Below are 15099 nucleotides of genomic sequence, written 5' to 3'. Positions count from 1 at the left end.
GATGCTTACGGAAGAAACAATCAGCCCCTTCCTCCAACACCGCTCTATGGTCCATTGTCCACTTCCGATACCGCTGATGAAAACGAGTGCCATGGGAAGGTAGCTGCACATATGTCAAAAGATTAACTTCTGTTAAAAAAAGGTATCCGTGCAAGCGCGCACACACACACACACAATATTTTTATTTTATATACATATATCCATCCATCTTCTGTAACCGCTTGTCCTATTAAGGGTCGCAGGGGGTCCAGAGCCCATGGGCACAAGGCAGGGAACAATCCAGGACGGGGTACCAGCCCATCACAGGGCACGTTCACACACACCACTCACTCGCATAGAGCCCTCCACCAACACTCGGTGCGTTAAATAGCCTCGCAATTTTTTTTTAACAGTAGTATAAATGAATGCTAATACAATAATACTGTTAGGAAAACGAATGTAACTCACAATTACAGGATAAGATAATATATGAATATTATTCATATAAAATATGAAGGTTCATTCTGTACAGACACTTGCTGCAGTTCATTGCTAAGATACAAGCATCCCTCCCCTATCAAAATGGAAGAAAAAATAAATAAAAATCACAGCATGAATGAAGTCCTCAAAAGTGACCTTTCTTCATGCTTTCAATCTTTAAAAGGAAACTTCCTCAGACATTCAGCTTCCTCACCCACATTAAGACACCACTTGCTTAGAGGAAATTAATTTGATTGTTCATATTAACAGAACAGAACCGACACTGTTGAATAAACTATCCTCTCTTATAAAGAGTGCAGATACAGCAACAGCGGAATATATCTGACACCCCCTCATGGTTTTTTTTCCCCCATGGAAGCTGGCTTAAGAACAGCCATCAAAATTAAACCTATTTTGGCAACACAACAATACACTGTTTTTTTATAAGCACTGTGTTAGTAAGATGACAACATACTTAAGTTTAATTAGCTTTCACTGTGGCAACAACCCGACTTTATATGAAGACGTAATGTGCATTCTAAATTTACTTTGCATTCCAGAGTCTTAGGCCTGTGATAGACGTGGAAGTGGATCCAGTGTCTCTGCACCATTTAGGTGAGATGGGAACGATCTTTGGCTATACTGAAGGTGTGTGTGTGTTGGGGGGGGGGGGGGGGGGGGGGTGACACATTAATGGCTATGAATCCACATGTCAGTGGGCGGAGCTTGACTGACATCAGCAAGGAAGCCATGTCAAATGGCAGGCGGCGTTTGTCACGCCCCAGAATATGGGCGGGGTTTCAACCTGTCAGTCACAGGAGGAGCGCTTCTGATGAATCCGCAAGGCCGCACGCTTAAAATTATCCACCTGCAGAAGGAAGCAAAATCGTGCCGTTTCCTTAAATAAAAGCACCGGCTAGAAGCCAGGAAATAAAAATAAAAAATAAAATCAGGCCCCAAAGGGATTAAAGGCATCTTCTCAAAAAGAGGTTGCTAAATTTGTTGCACTCGTTGCTGAAATTAATCACATTTGAAAGAACAAGGAACATCTGAACCAATACATCGTTCCTTTGGTTTTTGCTGACGCTGCATGGCTGCCTGCAGAACTAAGGCAGTGCAGCCTTTGCAGAGACGCTCCCCCGAGGTTAATCCTAAATTAACTTTATTAATAACCGTCCTGCATAACGTTTCACAGCACTGGAGGCCACCAGACAGACTCAACCGACGCCAAACAGCGTCAAGCCTCACAGGACACAGCCCTTGGCTGAAGAGGGACACTGCTTGGGTGATATTTGATTACATCAAAAATTATAATTAGCTATTTACCCTTACAGGATTTATGGAGTATTATTAAGGTATGAGATTTCAATAACTCCTGTAAATTTCATGTACAAGGATTCAGTTTCTGTAAATAATAAAAAAAAGCCAACAGGCTGAACACCCTGCAAGAGTTTTTCCCTGCAATTAAAAAACAAACTTTATAAAGCCTTAACATATCTCTTTTTTTTATGCGAAATCATGAGGATGAAGAGCACACAGTTCCCTCAACAGTAAAGATAGCAACATTAAAAATAAAAACAGCACACTGAGAGCATGAAGACCCATCAACTAGAAAGAGGTTAGCTTGAATGTCATAAAAATCGAACCGCTGAACAAGGATGAGCGAAACGGAAGCAGAAATAAGCAACCCCCCCGACCCCTGCACACGCCACATGAACTGCGCTCAGTGACAGGAAGACAGCGAGCACAGGAGTAGTACATTACACGCTGTGTTTCACTGACCGTCGCAAGACTATAAATGGAAACAGAAAGGCATTGTGGGAAAAGCCCACATCACTGCACATTCTCTGCTAAATCTGACGTGAACAAACAATCATTTCCACGCAGTGCTGTTTTTTTTTTGCACCCTTTTATCCACGTTCCATAGCTGCTTATCTAATATAAAGTCATGTGGAGAATGCTGCCTATCCCAGTAATCGCAGGGCATGAGACACAGGACGCCCAGGACTGGATTCCAGTCCACTGCGGGGCACACAATCACACTAAGGGGTGCCGTAATGGGAAGCAAAATAATTGTATTGGTCTGGGTTTGGGGCTCTGATACGTTTTCATGGGGCCCTGATCCCACTGTGGGCAATTCACCTAAATCTCACCTGAGCTTTGGAACAGCTGGGGGGAAAACCAGTGCAGGACTGGAGAATGAAAGCCCTCAATCCTGGAACTCTGAGGTCACGAAGGTACCTTTTCTTAAAGGGTCACAGGGCATAGCAGCTCTAGTCATTTATGTATGTGTAACACAGAGCCTGTACATCTATGCTACTCCTAGATTGAGGCTCCTCCAGTTATCCAAAAATGGCAGTTCCCATGGTGCGGGGGGCCACTGTGGGAGTTTCCCTGGTGACGGTCAGCCACACCACTCTCAGGCCACTGGGTGCCACAAAAATCTGTTCATTTCCCTGAGCAGCTTACTGCTAATCCACCTGCCCCGATCCGCTCGGGCGCTACTCGGCCTGGATGCGGCCGACAGTCAGTCAGGCACACCAGAGTGACCGTAGGACAGTGGCAGTGGTCCCGGGCATCGCAGGAGTGGGATGGGATAAAGGGATAGAGACTTAATTTGGGCACAATGGAGCGGAGAGAGTATCAACCAAAGCAACTAGGAGGAAACGAAAGCATCAGCGTAAGCGGTACAGAAAGCAAATGGATTCAGCCCAGGTGTGTTGCTGCGTATCAGGGTCTAGGTTTACACCAGAGCAGTGTTTCCCAGCCCAGTACTTAGGGACCCCCAGACCTCCCAGTTTTTGAGGGAGCAAAAAAATGACAGAAAGCTGGGAGGGAGCAAAAACATGGACTGTTTGGGGGGCCCCCAAGGACCGAGAATCACCGTTCCAAAAGAGCTTTATTTTAATTCACTTAAAGATTTCACATATGTGGGCTTGTTTAATTATGGGCAATTATAATCAGTCACAGAAGTGTGTTGCTCTAACTAAATGCAGCGTAGGTTTAATGTGATCAGTGCTGAATGAGGTGGAACATGCGCCGGATTCATTGCCATTTTCAAGCTACCAGCCGCGTTTGCTGGAAAGTAGACAAACGAGGGAACCACCTTCACAGATACGAGCACCTCATAGTCATATCCACAAAACACCCCCCCCCCCCCCCACACACACACACACACACACACACACAAGCGTGCTTTATATTCACAATTCCCTCTAGCATCAGGTGGCGAAACACAAACATTCCTGCCTCTACTTGTTAGCATTTGCAAACTCAAAATGCAGTTGCTGTTGCTCATTCGGAAAGTTTACGGTTAAACATTTGACCAGCACTGGGTCTGAGTTTCAACATCGTACTGCAACCTGGGTCACAAGGCCGTACTGCTGAACAGTGATGGACAGACCTGATTTACCCACCTACTGCTACAGGGGGCTGAACTGCAGACAAAACAAAGTCGATGACAGATTGCAGGATCAAAGCCCCAGGCAGTGCATTTCCAGCCACTCCTGTCCAAAATATCCTCCAACTGCTCTTCTCCCCTTTCCTCATCCAGGTCAGAACTTTCTCCTCTTTCCTCACATGATACAGATGCAACCACCATATGACACTGACCTGTACGTGAACCTAAGAATGTGTGAAGGAACACTTTACATCAGCAGTGAGCAACAACTAATAATATTGTATACATTTATACTATATAAATGAAATACATCGGGTTTGGCTTAAAACAGGCGCAACAGTCTTTTGCACTCATATTAGCTTGTATAAACATTTGGTTTTACTCCTGATGAGGTTGCTGATTAGGGCCATCTTGCCTAGCTCTGCAGTTGTGTTACGCATTAAGTCCCCTTGAATAAATCTGAGAAATCATGGAAGATCAATAGCGCATGAAAGTACAGCTCGGGGATTGCCGCAAGTCGTTTCGCTTGTACACAGCCCTTGGTGTCCTGGTCTAGGTTCAAGTCAGCGATGATAATAACAGCCAGGCCAACAGCAGTCAACCCAACCGTAACTGGCACCCGCCATAAATCAGAGCTGAACTTTCATGGACCTGCGGGAGTTGGCTGCTTTGTTTCATGGGCAGAGATGACAGCAGATATTCCTCTGTATGTAGCTCATCGGGGGGTCGTCCGATGTGGGGATCAGAGAGGATGCTGCGATGTTGTGTTGTCAGCTTCCTCAGTTCTGCTCCCCAAGCTTCTGGTCTTGCCGTCATCGCATTATAGTTACTGCGCTCCAACCACATCACGTCGGACTGAGTGGCCCTTCTGGACAGCTTGGACAAGTCTATGAACCGCACCCCTCTGCAGTAACCGTTTGACTGATGGCCTTGGCGTGAAACAAAAGTCACATGACCTGAAGACAAAACAAACCTCTCGAAAATGACGTGAAGGCTACGCAGAACAGAGCAGGGCAGGCTGGCACCTGAAGACCACAGCAACACAAACCCTCATTTACAAAACCTCACATTCATTACAGACGCCCAACAGGTAAAGCAGCACTCTACTTCTTGGCATGTTTATTTCTGTAAACATCATATTATGTGAACTCAGATGCTTTCATTTAAAATTGAAAGGAAATAAAAAATTAATTTTTCCCCGTATAATCAAAGTGGGCTTTCGCAGCTTTTTGTTGACAGCCAAGACTTCAGCCTTGTAATGCCAAGCTAGTCTCTTGCCATTCGCTTCTAGAAAATTCAAACATGAAACCAGAAGTGTATGTTGTCCTTTCCGTTTGTCTATCAGGTCGTATTTCCTTCCTTGTCCAGCACTTCGGTCAGCTGTTATTGTTGTTTTTAAAGTGCTTTATAAATAAACGTGACGACTTTAGTGATTTTTGAATGCATAAAGACAACTTTAATAACAGGCCTTGACAGGATAACTATTTGGACAGTAGGGAATTACCGCCTGTAAACAGCACTACAGTACAGTATCTCTTTTTTGGAACAGCCTGAGTGGAGCAGATATATGCCAGGAAGATCAGAAACCAGCAGGAGGCGTGATCGTTAATAGACTGAATTTAAGGCCACAGATTTAAATTGTAGGAATACAAATAGTTCAACCACCCTAAAGACAATACTTCAGGTAAAGTACCTCAGTAAATACACGGTTCCATAAATGAGTAAAAACACAGTTTGTTGCCTTTAGACAGAGGGTCTTGATTAGAATTAAAAACGTAATCTGTATGTGTCCAGGAAATGTTAACAAGCCTCTGTTACTAAAACAAAAAAGTCCATTTTATACACATACCTTTGTGATACCAAAAGTGCCCTTGTGAAATATTATATTATGCATGCGGCCACTTAAATGTTAAAGGAGGTTAATCATTAAATCGAAGGGAGTGACCACAAGCTTGCAAACTATGGAGTCCAAATACGAGTTCAATGCAGAGAGGGTGGCTGTATAACAAACCCCAACAATAAAGCAGAAATTTCAGTAATACAGTGAGACACTTAGAGCCATATTATTCTAGCCATCTCGGGCCTTTGGTTCCCCTTAAGAAAAGCCAACGGGGAAGGTGTCACAGGTGACAAATGTAACATGGGGCTGCTACGTAGCTAGCAGGAGAGCGGCTCCTAGATGCTGGAGAGCGGCTAGCGGCCGGCCGCTAGCTGGAGAGCGGCTAGCACTGATCTGGGTAGCTAAAAGGGTGCTGCCACCGAAAGTTATTACTAGGGGGATGCTTTCTAAATCTGGAAGCTGCTATTGGAAAAGACTCTTGCATAATAAATAAGACACCTCAATATACTAATTACTAAAATGGGTTTTTGATTTAGCTCATGCCTTTAAAGCTAATTAAATAGACAAAGAGGAGGGGCATGAAGTAAAGCTGTCATTGGGCCGCCTTTTATCGGTGTTCCCTGGCCCATAAAAGGCCGTCTGGGCCCGCTTTTGTGCTGTCATGCGTCAGGGGATAGCACAGCACGTGGAGCAGAGAAAACTTCAATTATTAGTGAGGTGGGATCCGCTTTCGGAGCAAATACCCCCCGCCCAAGCTGCTCGCCAGAGCACGCAACAGTTATTTTGGTACAATGGGAGAAGAGCGGTCCATTCATTTCGGCTCCGCATAGGCGGGAAACAATCCATTTACTGCCAGACGGACGTCACGAAAAGCAAGGGAGCTAAATTTTAAGAAGACCAGAAGCAGAGATCTCAGGTATCTGAATGGTCAAACCACAGAGAACAGACCACTTAGCACTAATTATTTGGCCAATTTAAGCCCAAACTTGCCATCCAAAAAACCCTCAGGTTTTAGCTGTGGTTCAGCTTCTCGAAAAACAAAACCTGCTGCTCAATATTTTCAGGACCTCTTGCTGACAGCAGCAGGAGAGGATGTAGATAAGGACTTTTGACCACCATGCAGTTTTACCCTAGAAGGCCATCTGGAAATCTTCCTGCAAAAATCACACTCTGATGTAGAGATGAACACATTTCGGAGTTGGCAGATGCGAGCCGATAGGTCTGGGTGAACAAGGACCTCACCTTATGTCAGCTACCAGCTACGCTGGTGGCGGTCTGTGTCGCGTAATCTTTTTTTTTTTCGCATAAGCCAGCTACCTCCAGCACTGGCATTCTTCTGACACTAAGCTAAGCATAATGAACGTAGGCGTGAAGTTACTAAGTTATATCGGTTATCCGCAAACTGGTTTCCAAAGGTGTTATATATAAATAAAATATATAAAATTTGCATGAAGAAAACACAAAAAAAAACATTAAACAAAAACACTTCATTTTTAACCAGCAAGACAGGAAACGCTCAGTACTTCTTGCTTTCTGGGAATCACTTGATGAATTATCTAACAGGCCAATCGGTGGATGGGGTTCAGCGGTATTGTGGAACTGTACTGATCCATTGAGTAGTTTAAAAGGTGACCCTATGGACACAAGGGTTTCACACCAGCTACTGTAAAACTGAGCCTAATCTGAAAGAGTGACTAATATATATACACAAACAGAATGGATTAATACGATGAAGTCATAGTTCAGATATTTGATACATCTACTGGGCTCCATTGGCGTAAACAACTGCAGCTACATTTGCTGGGGTTTCTGAGCTGCTGATAGCAAAACAAAAAGACAAAACATGTAAACTAAAAAATAAATAAAGACTAAATAATTCACTTGAAGCGGGCTCCTTTTGTAAGCGGCTAGGGGGTGTCACTTTTCTGCAGACGTCTCTCGTTACATTCGGTTCAGGTCTGGTTGGTGCACCCCCCCCCCCCCCCCCCTGCAAGTTCACCGACTTCATTTCGTTAAACCCGAGACACGCGTGGGGAAGCTAGAAGCGGCCGGTTCCGATGAGGTCCGGCGCTCGACGCAGTCAGGAAGATCCGACTGCAAATCTTCACAACTGGGTCAACGAGACGGAAAATCACAGGCCGCAGCCATACAGAAATACACACTGACGTCAAGAAATCCCCAGGTAAACAGCTCCAGCAACAGGATCTAACCCTCTCCATGCAATTTCCCTTTTTATTTTTTAAAAATTTATATGATGATATATTTTTACATCCACTATCCCATAATTCATCAAAACCAAATTCTCTGTATTGACTTTTTCAGGTTGCTGCCTCGCGTCTGAAACAGGAAATATTATGTAGGTAAAAGTACTTGAATCCCAATGCTGCATAAACAAAAACACTTATAAAACCACATATTCAGCACTTGATTTCCTTTTTTTTTCCTTACAAAAACATGACAAATATTCAAGACTTAAAAAAAAAAACTCAGAGCCTCAGCAGGGAACTACAGCTATGCAGGTCTCTGCATCCCCAAGATTAAGGCCCCCCCAACTTAAAAAAAGGGGGTTTCTTTTAAAATCCAGAGTCAGCCGTTTCTGCAGAGTTTCCGCGCCCGACCCAAAGAGGTTTGCCAGATGATCATATAATCCAGGCCATCACTCAAACGGCCAGGTGACAGCAGAGACGGACATTTCCAGAACCGGATACCACCTAGCCAGGCACCCAAATAACAGCTAGCCCAAATTTACATTGGTGTAAATTTAAATTGAGAACATTTGAAGAACATGCGCCCCCGCCTCCAAAAGGTCCAGAATAAGACTAACCTTGGTCACGATGCAGAGGGAAGCATAATTAGCTCCCCTTTAATTACCCCCCCGTATAAGTGGTTGTAGTGATGTGTAATCCTACACCCAGCCAACTAGCCAGCCCACGGTAACACGGGTCAGTCTGCGTTTCTCACGGCAGAAACCTGCTCCTGTCCGCCATCTTTCATTACATTTAGCCTTTACCATAACATGGATTTAACCCGTGGGGCTCCTAGTCTTTGCCTGCCGTCCCCAGCGTCATTGGGAGGTACTTATTACCGTTGCAAAATACAAATACCTCATCTAGCAGGTTAAGAAAGGTCACAGTACATTTTTGTTGTATCTGCAATCAAAATTTCAGAGGCTATAAATATTTATGCATGCTAATTCTACGTGCAGTTGATTACGAGTACCATTAAACCTAAAGAAGAGTTCCAAATTTTTATTGGACAAACCTCAACAAAAGCTTAATTAGCCAAATTACTAAAATCAACTCCCACTAAGAAGTTTCCGGATTAAAATAAAAAGGCATGTATTCAATTTGCAATACTGCCCAGCATACGTACGTCGACTGCCGACGTGACCCACAACTGGTAACTCTCTGAATTTCACATGGATTATGCATACATACGTCGTATAACCGTGCCAAATCACAAACTATATCTGATATCCAATGAACATCAAACGAGAACATGAATATGAACAGCCCCCTCAATATCCATCTGTTCGCAAAAAAAAAAAAAACAACATGTAAATACTCACGGTTAATTAAACGTTAATGTAGGTTGAGTACGACTTATATCCTGGGCTACATACTGCCATGATGTATAGCCATCGCAATACAAGCAGACTCACCTTGGTCGTGTCATCATGTGACCGCTGGTACCGCTTCCAGCGGCACCCATAAATCCCAGTCAGGCACGACAAACACAGCTGCCTCTCGTAGACCTGCAAGGGTTGGTGTTTCACCATACTCCAATAGTCTCAGCACCACGCCAGTCCACTAGCATCCCAGTGAGAACACGGGACCCTAGAGAAGAGAAGGGGGAAAAAAATAGGTTAAATGCAATTAAAATTAAAACGGAACTGGTACATTACAGGGTTAAAACTGAACTGAATCACCCTCCCCAAATTCTAAGTGATATAAAACACTATTTTAAAACGTCATATGCAGAATCACTTCAGAATGATATTTGAATGTGTCTATAGTACAGAATGCAGCAGTGTACCTCTGCAAAAGCTATTCTAAAACGTCATAATAGTAAAATGGAAAATACAATGTCAATATTAGCATTTGTAGTCAAATATGACACCAGCTTCCTCAGTAGTAACCCTTACAGCTCAGTTTACAGTAACATTTTTTGCTAACTTAATTCCCAAGCCAGATTTGCAGAATTTTGATCTGATTTTAACTATTCAATTCTCAAAAGATATTTGTTTTTAGATGTGTGCAATAAAATCAGCCTTTTCCCCATTAAGTGACTTGCTACCTGTCTGCATACAGAAATATCACCTTTATTCATAGTATTCCTACAAGTGGCGCGGAATTAGTAATAATTCATGTGCATACATCATTTGACTACCGGTAGTTAGTTAACATACGCCCTTAATTGCAGCTCCAACTTCAAATCCAGCGTAAGGCTCCACAACAAAGCCAGGAACAGAAAGTTGTTTGGGGTCAGACACAAAGAAGCGTAAAGGACCGTTTGGATTCAAGCTGGGCCACTGGTGTTAGCCACCGCTAAACGCTAAGCTGCAGCAATGCCATCGCTCCTTCCCGTTTCTCACGGGTCCCTTTGGGAAGGGCGTGGATTTGGCAGGGGCTGTGCAAAACTCGGGCTAAATTAAAACGTGCGGCAGAAAGAACAGAACCGAGATACTTCCCGCCACTAATGGGCCATAATGTCTGAGAGCTTATTTCGTATGAGAGCAACATGTAAGAAAAACTGGCAAGTTTTTAATAAACATTCATTCACATTGTTTATGGATTTAGTGAATCGCGATTTTGTTAGATTAAATTGGGTTTTGAGGAAACCACACACAGCTGGATGTGAAACGCCGTTTCAAGGTGGCATCGACTATGAAGACTGGCGCTGCGTTCGGGGCTGGGGGGGGGGGGTGTAGCAGTGCGAGAGAGTGCACTCCTGGCTGAGAAAGGCTGCACGTCACTGCGACCAGGCATCCAGCGTTAATTACCACCATCAGCCGGCTGCCAGCGGGCTGTCATTGGCCCACTGCAAGCACTAATTTGCATCTTTAAGGGGGCTGCACTTCCTGCAATTAGTGCGAGGAACGGAAAGGGAGTCACACCCTGCTCTGCTCGGAGCACGCTGGCACTGAGATACCAGCCTGCAGCGAGCTGGAGTCAGGCAGGGAGGGAGTCTGCGGGACCCGGGGCGCAAATACGGCCTAGTTTGGGGAAAAAGCAGGAAACCGGCTTTACTTTATCACCACAACGCTGCAAAATCACCACCAATTTAGGCAAAAATAGCAACGACTACAAAGGACCGTTTTATACATCTGATAAATCTTAAATGGGAATTCTGTTTAGAACAATGTTTTTCTAAGCGGTTCTTAGGGACCCCTAGGATGCTTCACTTTGTTTGACCCCCCAACTCTCCGGGAACTGGGAGAGCGCAAACACACGTCTTGGTGCCGCCGAGGACCGGTTTCGGAAACACTGGCTTAGGGCACCGCTATGGATGCTGAGCAAAGAGGAGACCACTAGCATTAAATCACCGCCATTTAAGGCACAAGCACAGCGTTGATATCAAAGGGGAAGACCGACTTCAGAAAAACCACGTGTGATTTCCGAATTCCACAAGGGTGCTTCTTCCTTTCTGCAAATGTATAAATGTGAGGCTGTGCCAGACGGACTGGGCCAAGTGGGAAATGTGTCATGGCATGTTGGCGTTTGAAGCTTAAAGGTGCATGATTTCCTTCTAATAGAGTCAGAAATTGTATGAGAAACCCACATTAAAAATTGATGATAATGGGTCTCTGTGCAGAACAGGCTTTACAATACAAATTATACACTTTTAAAACTCTTTCAAAAACATATTGGCCTAACACCTGACACCACAGTTGTTAAAAGCTGTATTAAATTTTCTAAATTACACCCAAAAGGGAATTTGGCTTGTGTTTATAGTAAAATGATGCATTTACTTAATGATTCAGTAGAAAAAGGTAAAGTGCACTAAAACAAGCCCTGATTTTTAAAGAAAATCAATCAATTTTTTGGTATTGTAGCATATTTTGTAGTGTTGATGAATGCAGCATCAGGAATGCCTAATGTAACTTAATGAGTAAGTTTTACGAAAATAACAGACATAGCTAATCTGAAGTCATGCAACTGAACACTGGCCTGCGCTTGACAACCGGCAGAACGCAAAGTCGTCATTCATACCCCCCAACAAAGGGCACAATGTCAAACCAAGTGTATCACCACAGCAACGGGACAGCCTGGTGCCTATCTGCAGAGCAGAATCAGCAGAGCAGGGGCGCGAAACGGCATTCAGAATAACGACAAAGTGGGGACGTTCGCCCATTACTCGGCCAAGCTTTCATACGGGGACAAGAATTTCATAAAGGCAAAATAAAGTTCTTCTTCGTAATCTAAGAAGGCAAGGACAGATTTCATAATTCATTGCAGCCTAACATCTCCTGGAGGTACAGTACAGTATTAATGGGATTATCGATTAACCGGCGCCGTCTTTAAATCAGCTTTAAGCAGCTGCAGATAAAAACATATGTAATGAGACGAGGCTGCTTCTCCACTTACTCAGTTTATGAGCAGAAGGTCGAGCTTTAGTCGCATAGAGCAGCCCATTACAGGTAGGACCTGAGGGCATTAGGACATGCGAGAGGAACAGCCAGAACACTCTGCTGCTGCCAATGATGCCTCAGCACGTCAAAACGCTTCTCCCATCAAGGATCCGCTCGTCCTGATCGCCAGAAGAAACGTTTTCCTAGCTAACAATCGAGATGACCTAAGGGTTTCTCCACCCCTATCAGGATGCCTTGAAGAACTACTGATCAGTGAAGAGCAGCTGTATCCTGCCCATTATCTGATGAATAGTATATTGCGCAGGGCAGCACATCACGGTGGACGAGAATTACACAACGGCTTTACAAAGTCGAGTATGCGTGACCTCCTTGTGTTACACGGGTTTCCTACAGGCACCCTTGTCACCCATTGTACTTGGACTGCAGGAGGAAACCAATGGATTAATTAGGTGAGCTGGCATCAGAGTTGCCTGTATTGTGAAAGTGTGCCCATGTAATGGGCTGGAATACCATACCATTCAGGATGCCTCTAAACCTCACGACCAGCCCAATCCAAGCCCTCTGCTGACCATGCTTAGGGAAAGTATGTGCAAGATGGATAAACAGATGCTTCCGAATGTCAGCTGCTTCCAGTGAACCTTGACACTATGCTGGCTAGTGCTGTAATGTCCCCCATCTTGACCTTTGGCAGCAGCAGAATTGGGGCTGGTAAACAAAGCCCAATATCGATGGAACAAAACCATCTGCCTCAAACCTGCTGGAATACCGGGAGCCCTGGGGGAAATGCTTCGGTTCATACAGGTTCCTCATGGCTTCCCATTAACAAATCTCTCAGCTCCTGATGGACAGTGCCCCAATTCCGCAGCCTCATTTCCTTCTGTCAAAGAGGCAGTGAGAGGCCATGGGTTAAGGGAGGAAATAGTTCAGCAATTTCTCTCCACAAACCTCCGCTTTGTACTGCAAGCCTGATTCCAAGTCCTTGCATAAGTCCCGGGACTGGCCAAACAAAAATCGGTGCGCCACCACTGGTACGTCTCCAGGTAGGCGCATAGCCTGTATGCCAGTCCCCCCCCCTGCCCACCCCCTGGACACTGAACTCCTGCTTTTCTGGCAAGCTCCCGAGTATCTCTCTCTGGATTTTTGTCAGGTGAAGTCAGGCATGCTAACACAAACAGAATATTCTAGAAGAGCTTCTCCAAGTTTTATGATTAAGCTCTGCAAAAAAAAAAGATTTTTTTGTGATGGTAAACAATGAAAATATAAATCTAAAAGAAAAAAATATATAAGCAAAAATTGAACCGGGAAAAATAATTACCATGTGCAGAGTTTTATTTGAATGACTGACCTCTGTCAGAGTTATTCCACTCACTGTGGCTCACGTTTGATTAAAAACAGAACATCTACCTGTGCACAGTTCAAATAGCATACAGCATTTTAAATAGCTAAGCAGCGACTCTTTGCTCGACTGCCTTTCGACTGACTCAGAGGTGACACCTTGAACTGGACTTCAGAGATGGAGGCACGTCAAAACCGTAAATATATACACACATTCATGGACCGTTTTCATTTTATCACCCTGTGTGGGAGGAAAAGTTCCATTTCCTTTTAAATGAGTGTCAGGACTGAGAAATGCATCAGCTTTTATCATCAAATGCAATCAAGGTAATGGTCCAATAAGAAGGAAAAAAAAAACTCATCCAGGATGCAAAGTAAAATGAAAAAGCAACATTATTTCTGTTACTCCAGGAGAACTTGCAAAGGCTATGAAAAATAGCAAAATTGACTCGCAACATTAAAAATGCAAATCTCATGTTAAGTACTGTCTTTATGAACTGGGATTTACCCGTCGGTTCTGAAATGCTGGTCATGGAATAAAATGGTCTCAGCAGTCATTTTTAATGCTAATTCTCCTTTTGTTGCATAAATTCTGTGCACAGGTACAGAATGCGTCGTTTTGGACAGACTCGGTACGTCAGCAGAGAATGAAATTAATTCATTCGAAGTTAGGCAAGAACATCAGATAAAAAGACATGCAAAAGGTATTATGTTGCTAATTTCTGGCACAGTTAAGCCTCACTGAGTATAAAGATAAGGATCAGAAATCACTCAGGACAATCTGTTAATGAACAAAACAGACTTATTTCCTACTCCGCTTAGTAGATGGCACCAAACGAAAAATCTCAGGTCATGTTAGCGGTACACAACAGTAGTTCAACTGTAATAGATAAAACTAAGATAATTTGTTACTGAACTTCAGCAAGATATTCTGGTAGGTGACCAGTTAAATAATTTGAGAAGATACAAATATTGACTTCAAACATGTATGGCTTTTCAAATACCTTTGTTTAGTTTATTTGGAACTAACAAAATGCTTGGCTCACAAAATGCTAGTGCAGTATAGTTTTTCACTAAACAAGGCAATAGATATACATAAATCTTATGGGTAGCAATGTGACAAAATACCTAAAAACAGGACTAGTACATGCGTCTGGGAGAACAATTAGCCTATGGAAACCACACCTTAAACTTGTTCTGCTATAGCTGAACTCATAAATTAACAGGAACAGAAAAGTCAGAGGGGCATGCCTGCAGATAACCCCCCCTCGTAGTTTTCAGTGTATACGCCTGCAAGCACGAAGGGGCCCGAATTCACTGGCAGATTGTCAGTTTTTTTCCCCATGCATCCGCCGGGTTTAGGTTGGGTTTGTTGTAGCATCAGAACCGTGTTTTGTAGGCAGACAACCTAACAGATAAATACAGGTAAGAATGGAATGCATTTCATACAAGTGTCAGCGTATGGTAATAGCA

General features: G+C 43.8%; 1 protein-coding gene across 5 annotated transcripts in view; it reads right to left on the bottom strand.

Annotated features, from left to right (window-relative positions):
• Positions 1–15099, bottom strand: part of gdpd5b (glycerophosphodiester phosphodiesterase domain containing 5b) — a 50154-nt gene that overhangs the window by 18464 nt on the left and 16591 nt on the right. For all 5 annotated transcript variants that reach the window (XR_007383158.1, XR_007383160.1, XR_007383159.1 and 2 more), the window contains exon 2: positions 9361–9535. Coding sequence is in view for 2 of the 5 variants with exons in the window: in XM_048981354.1 (XP_048837311.1) it covers positions 9361–9477 (117 nt within the window). In the remaining 3 variants the exon portion in view is untranslated. The remainder of the gene's footprint in view (positions 1–9360; positions 9536–15099) is intronic.

This window comes from Brienomyrus brachyistius, chromosome 17 (genome assembly GCF_023856365.1).
Source record: "Brienomyrus brachyistius isolate T26 chromosome 17, BBRACH_0.4, whole genome shotgun sequence".
In the NCBI taxonomy this organism is placed as follows: domain Eukaryota; kingdom Metazoa; phylum Chordata; class Actinopteri; order Osteoglossiformes; family Mormyridae; genus Brienomyrus; species Brienomyrus brachyistius.
This window is presented reverse-complemented; position numbering and strand designations above follow the sequence as displayed.